General features: G+C 31.0%; 1 protein-coding gene across 1 annotated transcript in view; it reads left to right on the forward strand.

The window, feature by feature from the left end:
- CSMD3 (CUB and Sushi multiple domains 3) overlaps positions 1–12,837 on the forward strand; it is a gene marked incomplete at its 5' end in the record, with an annotated part of 336,142 nt that overhangs the window by 253,089 nt on the left and 70,216 nt on the right. The window contains 5 exon segments of the mRNA XM_017891519.1: positions 467–640; positions 3,700–3,873; positions 4,678–4,863; positions 6,838–7,011; positions 9,159–9,341. Of these exon segments, the coding sequence (XP_017747008.1) occupies positions 467–640; positions 3,700–3,873; positions 4,678–4,863; positions 6,838–7,011; positions 9,159–9,341 (891 nt within the window).

A 12,837-nucleotide genomic window follows, 5' to 3' on the forward strand; every position in this document is an offset into this window, starting at 1 on the left:
ACGCCATTCTCCTGCCTCAGCCTCCTGAGTAGCTGGGACTACAGGCGCCCGCCACCATACCTGGCTAATTTTTTTTGCATTTTTAGTAGAGAAGAGGTTTCACCGCATTAGCCAGGATGGTCTCCATCTCCTGACCTCGTGATCTGCCCGCCTGGGCCTCCCAAAGTGCTGGGATTACAGGCGTGAGCCACGGCGCCCAGCCTGTATTTTCATTTTTACACATTGAGATATTTTATAATTTCTTCAAGACCTAAGTGTCACTAGACGTGTATCTTCTTTTAATTTCCATGTATTTGCTGTTTTGCTAAGTATTCGATAGTTACCTTTATGTCATAGAGTTATAATTGAATTATTTGTGACTTGCTTTGAAGTCATCTTTAAAAGTTTACTAATGTTACACATGTATATAAATATACAAATAAAACAAATCACAGTATTAAAAATATTGCTTCATAACCCATTTCAGCGGGTCATTGTGGAACTCCAGAACTGATTGTGAATGGTCAAGTCATTGGAGAAAATTATGGATATAGAGACACAGTTGTATATCAATGTAATCCTGGTTTTCGATTGATTGGTTCTTCAGTGAGGATATGCCAACAGGATCACAATTGGTCTGGTCAGCTCCCATCCTGTGTGCGTAAGTAAGCATGGCAAAAGCAATTAGAAACCTCTGGTCTTTGGAACAATTCTAGTTTTGGTTAGGCAAGATGAATATATATATTATGTTGTTATATATATCAATATAAAGTAAATTTCCACAATCCAATTTGATACTGCTATGCAAAAACCCTTTAAAGTGGAAAGTGTTCAAGAGAATTTCAGTTATATTTTATCAGGAAGACAATAAATTAAATTTAGCTCTTCTCATATTTAATATAAATATATGATATTGATAAATTAATATTCTTATATGGAAGATACATTCTCAACACATTTGTAATTATAAGGATTTAAATTTCTAGAGACCACTGTGTAGCAGTATCAAGGTTTGCTACGATGTGATACTACAGAGCTTTTTATAGTGGAAAATATTTTGGATAAATATTATCTAATAATTATGATGCTATTGCTATGACATCAAAATTATAAACTAATGAAGCACAGTGGGGAAAATATTATCATTAGGCACGACATGAAGAACCTTTGCTCTCATTTCAGGTCCTCTGATGATTATGTGTGCTAATGCAATGTTTAATCTCTCTGGGTCCTAATTCCCTTATATAGAGAGAGTGCGGTTGAAGATGTTTATCATTATGTCATCTTTTAATATCAAAATGCATTGCATTTTTAAATATATCAAGATTACACATATGTAACATAGTTATATTTTGTCTGAAAAAATTAAAAATTATGAGGATGCAAAGGCATGTGAATGATATAATGAACTCTGGGGACTACGGAGAAAGAGTGGGAGGGGAGTGATGGGTAAGAGATGACACATTGGGTACAGTGTACACTGCTCAGGTGATGGGCACACCAAAATCTCAGAAATCACCACTAAAGAACTTATCCATGCAACTAAATAAAAAAATAAATAAATAAAAATTTATTTTAAAGCACTATTTACACTATTTTAAAATTTGTACAAAACATATGAATATATGTAATTTTAGAATTATTTTAAAAGGATCTCACGAGTTCAACATATATCCATGTGATCTTTTAGGGTAATTAGATATGAATTCACACATGAAGAATAAAGTATATTTTGAAATAGTATCTTTTTATTATAATTTCTTAAATATACCTGCTGTGCTTTGTGGTTTTAATGGATCTCTTCCTGTATGTACGTTGTGGATTTGGCCATTGTGCACTTATTATGACTGCTATATTATGAAAATAAAAGTAGAGCTGAATAATGATAACTCTAGTACATCTCAGAATCCCCAGAAGTATTTAGTATTTCAGATCACAATCTATCCTGCTTTGGATCTTAAAGCCAACTACATTTTCTTATATTTTCTCCTGATAATTTCCATCTCCAGACACTGACATTTATATTAAAATTATTATCAGTAAATAAGTACTGAAAATATGTTGTAATTATAACAGGATCATAGGATAAAGATTTTGGAAGTGTCAGATAAACAATACATGGGACTTTTAGTATGCGTTCACAGGAAATATCTCACTTTATCTGTGACCAATTGCATCTATACTTATAAATTCAGTCATTATACTGTTTTGATCCAATCCACAGAAATGTATAGAAATTCTAGTTTCATGGTTATGATAATAGGATAATAGAATATCTAGCTAACAATGAAAGTCACTTTCCTAAGACACACCCATACACCCCCACACACAGATTGATTGTCTGATGATTTAAAGACAGCAATATCCTGCTTGTGTCTGCTCTAGATATATTCTTTTTCATTTATATTCAAGCATAGTCAGTTAATACCACTGTTTTCTTGTTGAATAATTGAGGCTATAAAGGAGAATTGGCCCTTAGGGTAAAACTGGTTTCTTTATTGATAATTTTAAACAACGATAAGATGCAGTTAAATTTCCTAATGAGTAGGTTGACATTAACAATACAGCTGAAAAATAATCGCTCTTGGGTCATTTCCTAAGTACTAAAAGTGACTGTGGTCGTTTCCTATGCCCAATTAGGAAGCACTATTACTGAAGTTGCTCTGATTAATAGAGTGAGATAATGCAATAAAACAGTTCATAGAAATAGTGTTTGGGGAAAGCCAGCACTATGTAAAATTTATAGTGGGACACAGCATTAAAAGAACATAAATAATTTATCTAATTAAGAATATTATTTCCAAGAAAAATTATATTATCAAATATCAATGATGAAGGAAAGAAACCAGTAAGATTGATTGTTTTAGAGAATATTTTGAGCATATGTCTCAAAATATTAATGAAAATCCTAATGCAGCCTTTGTGTATCATTTTCTATTTTCTACATTATGTAGTCACATCAATTACTTTGCAAGCACACATTTGCTTTATCAATATACCATTCATAAAAATTGGTTATATAATGTTAAAAGAACTATTTCAAAATTAAATGCAAAAAACTGCCTTTAAATGTCCTTAATTATTAACTAGACAAGGGAAACTGGTTTAGTTTTGCTCTTTTCTATTTTTTGACTTTGTTTTTTTAAGCACAAGATCTCATTCTGTCATCCAGTCTGGAGTGCAGTGGCATGGTCATAGCTCACTATGATATATGTGCATAGCCATGATCATGCTCACCACAGCCTTAACTCTTCTCCTCAAGCAATCCTCCCACCCCAGCCTCCTAAAGCACTGGGATCATAGGCATGACTCACCACACCTGGCCAGTTTTGTTCTTTTTTGCTATTGGTTATGGACATGAACTTTAATTATTCCCCAGATTTCTTTGCATTTCAATACTCTGCTCTTTGCCTCCCCCAAAAAAGTAGAGAGAAAGGATGAAATAGGTACCATGAAATTTAAAATACCTATGTACCACTTGCATAAAATTATCACAATTTTAAATAATTATCTATTTACTAATATAATAATGCTGTTAGACTATTTTGACATTCTACTTTGTTCATTTACGTTAGTAAATGTACTTTCCATATATTTCCAGATAAAAGTAGTCTTCTTTCTACTTTGTTTGAAAGGATTAAGTCTAATCAATAATGCAATAACTGATAACTATTTTTTTTTCTGTGTTTCCTTCCCTGTCCTCCTGCCACATCATATTAGCTGTTAGCTGTGGTCACCCTGGTAGTCCAATTTATGGAAGAACAAGTGGAAATGGGTTCAACTTTAATGATGTGGTAACATTCTCATGCAATATTGGGTATCTTATGCAAGGGCCAACGAAGGCACAGTGCCAGGCCAACAGACAGTGGAGCCATCCTCCACCTGTGTGCAAAGGTAAATGTCTAAGTATATTCCCATTTGGGACATGGTAATAATGTTCACATAAACATCAGTGATACACTTAAAACAGCTTAAGCAGAATAGCAAAAGTTTTATCTAATAAAACAAAAGCTTTAATACTGATGTCATCTCATTAACAATGCTTTCTTTTTTCTAAATTTGTAACGTATTTTAAAAGTTAAAAGTAGTAGAGTTAATTTCTAACTTTCTTATTTGTATCTATTTTGTGACGGCATATAAAACGTAATTGAGATTATTTTTACTTGCAATTTGCTTCATAATTAGTGGAATTTACTAATTATGGCATTTATTTTCTTTTTATTTTTCTGAAAATTATATATGGGCCTGGATTGTCATTACTCCTGTAATGAGGCTTTATTCATTTTTTAATCTATAGAAACAGATTAAGGAGAACTCTTTGATGTTTTTCTAGTTTGCAAATAAGTGTATTTCATATTTTCTGAAAAAATACAACCAAATTATCATTTTCCTGCATGTTGTTTTCTTACAGTTCAACTATAGCTTAAAAGATATCATTTTTTAAATTCATACTCAGCACAATACTTACAAAGTTGCTATTTTCCTAACTGTTGCCAAATTTTTTTCTTTCTTCTGTATTTCCTACTACATAAATTTCAGTCCATTTTCTAGATAATCCATGGATTAATTTTATTATTGGAATCTGGTTGTTTGAATAAATTTACTTTTGAAACTAAGTATGTAAATTTCTAATATAAATCTATATAGGTATATGTATATTGTTGCAAACATATGTTTCAAAATTTGTCATTTGTTTAGTGGTCAACTGTTCCGATCCTGGAATTCCAGCCAATTCTAAGAGAGAAAGTAAAATAGAACATGGAAATTTTACTTATGGCACTGTGGTATTCTATGACTGCAATCCTGGATATTTTTTATTTGGATCTTCAGTTTTGATATGTCAACCAAATGGACAATGGGACAAACCTTTACCAGAATGTATCAGTAAGTAGATAATGTGAATTGTTTCTTGAGAACATGTCATGGAAACCCTATGGATGTTTATTGTCTTTATAAAACTACCTAAAGATATATATCATATTGATTTTATTGTTTTCCTGTTTTATTGTTTTATTGTTTTCCTGTTTCAAAATTATACTTTTCTATATTTTGCAAATTCAGTGTGCAAACGTAATTTTCTTAAAAATTAATGTGATAAATATCTATCATTCTTTGATTTTGCACTTTGGAGCAGATAAAATATGAAAAGTAGTCATATTTCCTACTTTACAATATTATCATCTATAAGAGGCAACTATACTTTTATTCTATACTAAGATTTAATATTTCATTTAAGGCAAAATTAGTCTTAAACATCCATCATGGATTCAGAATACATGAAGATTTACACAAAGGTGTTACTTAAAACTTATTGATCTTAAATGTTTGTCATATAGAGACATATATACTTGTTAATGCAATAATTTTTAATATGCATCATCTTTCTAGTCAGTGAATATCTAATAAGTGCATTTTGTTATATGTTATAATAGGAGTTGTAGAATGTACATAAAATTAATTACAGCCAAAATGCTTACAAGTAACACACGTAGTGAGAAAAATAATTTAGCAGATATAAATCAAACTTCTGTGAAGGCATAGAAGAGTGAACATAAATTCTAGCAATTCAGTCAATTGATAGGTCTCAAATTGAACTAGATCTCAAATGGTTGGTGAGTCTTGGACTTGACAGGGAAGAGAGGAACAATTTCATAGACTGAATGAATAGCGTGTGAAGAAACTGTTCATTTTTGGCAAGTAATTTTTGGTTTTAGTAAATTGCTAAATTATAAAATTATTTTATGATTATGTTTCATTTAGAGGATTTTTTATGTTCATGGGGTGGACTTGTATGAACATTTTGTGACAACATTCATGTACTAAAGAAGAAACAACACTTTTTGCTGTGTCTATAAAATTTCAGATTCTATGCATATAGTTCAGTAATTTGGCCTGCTGATTAAAATTCATTTGACTTATTTGTGTTGACTGGTCTAATTATTTGAATGATTTACTTACTTATTCTTATGTAGCTACAGCATTAAAGTTAAAAATATTTTCATAGGACGTGTAAACCTGAAGTTCTTCAGGTGTTCTGAGCTCTCATATGCTTTTTGCTTTATCATTTCCTGTAGCTCTCCCTGGTACAGTATTATATACTGAAAGGTTTTATTAAGTTTTTATGTCCTCACGTGCTGTTTGATATTCTAGAGATATGTGACACTCAGTATTTTTCTGAGTACAACTAACAGGGGACATACGTTAAATTCTGAAACTACCTATCACTCATAAATAATACTTTCTCATGTATTGACTTTTAATTCTGATATGCTTAGCAGTGTTTTAATTTATAAGCCACTGAGTATTGTCTTTGTACAGCATAATTTATTCATTACGGACTTGTAATGATTCTAGACTATATATTAAATCGTGAATCACAGATCAATCTTCACTGAATCTCTTTAACCCTCAAAGTTTTTTTCATGTAATTTCTGTATGGCTTCACTTTGAATCCACATGATGTCCTATGTCCTTACTTAGCGAATCCATATTAATCTTCTCCTTGACTTGTACATGTTTTCTCAGGCACAGATACAGTTAGAACTCATACACATATATATGTGAACACACACTCATCACTCTTACATGTACAGATTTATCATAATAACTCAATTATTACTTAGCTTATAAAGTTGCTGTTAAACTCATCCACAAAACAGTAAGTTAACAGAATGGCTCCTATAGCTGCAAACTCCACTTTATTTTTAAAAAGCCACCTTCAACATAGATGTTTGATTTCTGGGGGCTTTAGATGTTTGAACAGAACATTTATTTCTGATTTATTGTATAAACATGCTGGTATAGGTTGTTCGATAGGAGATATAAAAAAATTTTATATTCAATAATTATGTATTGTAGTGATTGACTGCGGACACCCTGGCGTTCCTCCTAATGCAGTCCTGTCTGGCGAGAAGTATACTTTTGGGTCTACTGTTCACTATTCCTGCACAGGAAAGCGTTCCCTTCTAGGCCAGTCATCAAGAACCTGCCAATTGAATGGCCATTGGAGTGGATCACAACCTCATTGTTCAGGTACCACTTGGAAAATTGGACAATGTGTGTTGGAAATTACATTATTGTTAGTAGTAGTAGTAACATATACACAAAACAATCTAAAGACTTAAATATATTTCTCTCTGAAAAATCTCATAAGAAAAGCTGAAACACTGCTTATACATTACTGGAATATGTGTAAGCCTACATAAATTCGGGGTACTGATGTTGTAGATGATAAATTACAAGTATGTGTTTTGAACTGTGTTGCTAATTTAACGAATTTATGGTTTTAGGATGCTACACTGTATGAAGCATTTTTGTTTGTTCAAATGGTGAAACTATTCAAGCTAAAGTATCTATTCCATTTTAGCAGATACCATATGTAATTTTCCCCAGAAGGCAATATTGTATCAGTGATTTTCTGTCAGAGTTCAGTTCTGTTTAACTTTCTAAGCAATTGATTACTTTAACGGTATAATTTTAAAATAAAGTCCAAAATGTTTTAAATTGAACTAATCTAATTCATTTTATTAAAGATATTTATCTATCCTAATATTAATAAGTGATGTATATCTTTTGAATCCTTATAACCTCAATAGTTATCTTTGCATAAATATTAAAGATATTTTAATTAATAATTTGTTCACAGAGCATTTGATAAATCTTTTCTGAGATAAACATTTAAGTTACCACTTTTTTTTCAAAGAAAGCATTTACATTTTGGATCTATGATGGCTCCCTAGTTGATACTACTTATTTTTACCCATCAACCAGATATTGTGCTTATTTTTCTGCCTCTTCTTTATATTTACATATTGTCCATTGTGTTTACTCTATTTTATCCCTGTAGATATCATTCCGGTGGCTTATTAGGAGTTGTTTTACATTATTTTCACTTTAGAGTTAAAAGCAGTGAAATGGTAAATTAACCCCAAATCTTTTAACTAGTGATTAATCCCTATGAAGTGACTGCCTGGGACTTTAAATGTAATCTACAGATTTAGAAAACTATCATTTTAATGTAACTATAAAATTGATTTTATGAGAATTAAAGTCTTATCTTGGAGTGACTCATAGTAAATTAACTTTCAGATAACTGCTTATACATGTGAACACACAGACTTATCCCCCGCCCCCACCCCACCATGTATTAGGAAACTGCTACTAAACTGAGAAATAAAATTGTACCAGATATTTAAAAGTGAAATACTAATCTTAAAATTTTGTGTGGTTACTAATTTTACATCACATGAAAATAAGAACATATAATGTAGGGTTCCAAACACACAAGGCAAATGAAAAAGAAAAATGGAAAGAACAATTTCAATGCTTATATTTCAACCCTTCTCTCTCTCTATTTTTTTCTCTCTCTCCCTCTCTCACTCTTTTCCTCTCTCACTCTCTCTCTCTCAGTGTATATTGACACTATGGCAATTTTGATTAGGATTATTTAAGAAATGATAAAACGACTAGGTAAAGACTGAGTAAATCTTTAACACTAAAATCAAAAGATGAATGCCTAGTCATGAGCAAAATTCTTATCAGAAACTTAAGTCAGAGTTTCTAAATTTTGGTCATTTATATTTTATTTTCATGTTTTCACATATGAGGAATATGCATTCATTCAGCTTTGATCATTGGTCATTGGTAGAGAAAATAAGAGAGAAATCCTAGACTATCAGAACTGTATTGTAATATTTACATGTCCTAGCACACCACAGTTCTACTTCAACAAAAACAACAAAAAGATGATCAGTAATCAGGAAATTCAGAAAAGGAAACATGCAAATTGTTGAATTCAGTTTTTTTTTTTTTTTTTTAGATTTTAGTTTTATAAGTCTGTTGTCATTTGAGTTCATCATACTGTCAGTTATACATTTTCCATTAGCTTGGTCATTAATTGGGTTTTGGAAAAACTTATGAAATATCCTTAACCTATTTAATATCTCCAAATTCACTGTTAAAAAAAAAAAAACAACACTATACTCTGCAACTATTTTCTTTTTCACTTACACTTTTTTTTAATGACTGGAGTTAGATAAGAAATATGAATTACAATTTTACTCCATGTATGCTGAAACCCAGCATGCACAAAAACAAATGCCTCCCAGGCCCTTGGCTTAACTGATAAACTTAATAAATGTTTATGGGAATTGGTTATCTTGAACCATACTGCATTGCAGGTGATGCTACTGGGACATGTGGCGATCCAGGCACTCCCGGCCATGGCTCTAGACAGGAAAGCGATTTCAGAACTAAAAGTACTGTACGTTTCGCTTGTGATACTGGTTATATCCTTCATGGCTCAGAAGAAAGAACTTGTTTAGCTAATGGCAGTTGGACTGGAAGGCAGCCAGATTGCAAAGGTAATCTCAAGCAGAAATTAAATATATTGGAAATACTGGATTTTAGTGTGTATCTAAATCCAAATGAGTACAACTACGAAAATTACTCTTACTAGTTTTTTCTGCCTGCAACTATGAAATAAAACTGTTGTATTCCCGTTATACTGACCAAAGAAAACCCTCATTGGTCATATATATGCAAATGTTGTTCAAAACATAGCAAATGTGTAGATTTAAAAAATAATATATATATTTGTTAAAAGATTTATTCTTTCCTTTTTACTGTAGTCCCTCATCCATGGAGAATACGTTCCAAGACTTTTAGTGTGTGCCTGAAACCACAGATACTACCGAATCCTGTATTTCTATGATTTTTCACACATACCTGTAATAAAGTTTTATTTATAAATTAGGCACAGTAGGAGATTAACAACTATAATACTAAAATAGAACAATTATGGCAATATACTAGAATAAGAGTTACGTGAATATGGTCTCTCACTCAAAATATCTTGTTGGACTGTGCTCACCCTTCTTCTTGTGATCTTTTGATCTGATAACCAAGGCAGATATTAGATGACTGACAAGTGGATATCATATACAGAGTGGGTACCTTGGACAAGGAATGATTCACTTTCCATGTGGGACGATATGATATTTCATCATGCTACTCAGAACTTAAAATGTATAGATTGATTATTTCTGGAATTTTCCATATATTTTTAGACCATGATTGACCATGGCTAAGTGAAACTTTGGAAAGAATAGTGGATAAGGGGAGACTAGTGTACCTATATTGTAGAGACAAGAGAAAAGAATAAGTTGTTCTTACCCTAACATAACCTCAATGTCTGTCTTAGCTTCCAGTATGTAGAAATGTAAAACTATAGAAACATACAGAAATATGATCAAGATTTTTAACTGTAGAGTACAATTGTTAGTTACTAGAATTCACAACATTTAGGGTGTTTGAGTAATGTTTTAATTGTTCTGACTCAGAGTTAACATAATTAAATCTTTACAGGAGAGCTAGTTGTGGCTCAAGCCTGTAATCCCAACAATTTGGGACACTGGGGCAGGAGGATCACTTAAGGCCAAGAGTTTGAACCAGCCTGGGTGGGACCCAGCCTGAGACCACATCTCTACAAAAATTTAAAAAATTAACCCGGTGTGGTAGCATATGCCTGTAGTCCTAGCTACTCCAGTTGCTAAGGCAGGAGGATCACTGAGTCCAGGAGTCAGAGGCCGCAGTGAACAATGATTATGCCGCTGCACTCTAGCCTAGGTGACAGAATGAGACTCTGTTTCAAAAAAAAAAAAAAAAAAAAAAAAAAAAGAAAAAGAAAAAAGAAACAAAGATAAAAAGGAAAAAGAAAAATATTTTACAAAATTGACTAGTAAATAAAATGTTGCTGGAAAATTATCTTACTGACTTTTAACTGTTCTTTTTGTGATTATTTTATTGGAAAACTAAACTTGCAAAACATTTTAAACTTACTTGATGTTGTACCAAACATATTGGTTTTGCAAACAGAAGACAATTCCCAATCAAACTTTCCTGAGGGTTTTTTGATTGACTATGCTATAGAAATATTTTTAATTATGTTTAATATTTATATTCTAGAAAATACAGTTATCTTTTTTTAAGTGGGTCAGTTTTAATAATCTTAAGAAAGAGTTACAACTTAGTTGATAAAGGGAAACGAGTTGGAAAACAGTGCTGAGTAAAATGCAGTAAGGCAGACTAAACTGTTTATTTCTCAAACTTATTTTCCAAAGTCAAAGTCTTTTTAATGATGCTGTGGACATCATTATACATGCAACATTGTGTGGGTGACATCTAAGTCAGTCCTTTGTTCAGCTGACCTACAAAATATTTTATAGATGAAATGCAGACTGGTGCTGATACTGCTTTATTAGCATGCATGTTATGAATTAAAGGAGAACTATGAGTTGCAGCAAGTATGATAGAATTAATATTTTTCTCACAAATGAAGTTCATACAAATCACTTACAAAAACAGACTTTAGTAGACGAATGGACAAAGAATATGAACAGAAAGCAGAAATCAAAAAGAACTGTAAGCTATAGAAAAAATTCAACAGAACTACTAATAAAAAATATGATTAAATATTAAAGTATCATTTTTTACCTATATTAAATATGGTAATATAAAGTTCTTGTGTGCAAGTATAGGAGCAGCAAAACTAGAACTTTAAAAAACTTCAAAATGATTTATATTGTTGTATTTGGAGAGCAATTTGACAAAAAATGCTCTCAAAATGATAATGAATAGAATGATAAATATTCATGGGATATATCTATAGCTTCAGTTTATTACTCGACTTTTGTGGAATGTTTTCTAACAAAAGTAGAAATATTAAAGAGAACACAAAATTATGAAAATGTAATTTTTGTTTCTATTTATGAGTAGCAATAATTTGGAACAATCTTATACTAGGAAAAGTATTGCTTAAGCAATTTTATGTTTACATAATCTAATAGTGCATAGTGAATAATATATTACAATATAGGCCATGAAGCAATATGAGAAAATGTATATTATGTAAAACTTAGAAATAAGATTTAAAATTATGTACTCTATTAGAACCATAAGAAATGATGATGAAGAGAAAGTATGAAAGGAAATACACAAAAACAATACTAGGACAGAGTTGTGAAATTATTGGTATTTTACTTTTATTCCAAATGTTTTCTACTGTTGTTATATTACTTTAATACTTTATAATAAAACTTGAAAGTTTTCAGAATGTGAAGGATAAAGCACATGTAAAATAAAATATTAAAGGATGTATTTAAGTGACTTAATTTAATTAATAAAGAAATGCAAATTTGAAGAAAGTAACATTTTTGACAAACTGAGATTCTTTTAAATGATGGCAAATGATGTTACAGAGAAGGTGTGAACACAAGCAAAGTTTTATGCTATCAATGCAAGTGTATATTGTCATAATAACTTGAGTGGTTCTATGGCAATATATTTCAAACAATTTAAATTGTTAATGTTTTAGGGTTTTTTATTGATACATATTTTTACATATTAATGGGGCACATGTGATATTTTGTTACATGCATAAATGTGTAATGATCAAATCAGAATATTTATGATACCCATCACCACAAGCATTTATTATTTCTATATGTTGATAATATTTCAGGTCCTCACTTCTAGCTATTTTGAAATGTACAATACACTGTTGTTAATGACAGTTATGGTACTCAAAAATGATCCAGAAATTATTGTAGATATTTATCTTAAAAATAGAACTAATATACAGAGTTGTATATATAAGTTCAAGTATATTATATCCAAAATCATAGAAAATAAAACCAAGCCAAACTAATTTTTTTTTCAACAGGGAATTGGTTAGGTAAATTATGAACTGTATGGAAAACCATACAGTTACTAAACTTTATGTTAGAGAGATACTTTAATTGTAATTTTAAGTAAGAAAAATAGAATTTAAAAAGGGTAGTGAAATTCATTTTTCCCTGT

Source organism: Rhinopithecus bieti, unplaced genomic scaffold (genome assembly GCF_001698545.2).
Source record: "Rhinopithecus bieti isolate Rb0 unplaced genomic scaffold, ASM169854v2 scaffold_18921, whole genome shotgun sequence".
In the NCBI taxonomy this organism is placed as follows: domain Eukaryota; kingdom Metazoa; phylum Chordata; class Mammalia; order Primates; family Cercopithecidae; genus Rhinopithecus; species Rhinopithecus bieti.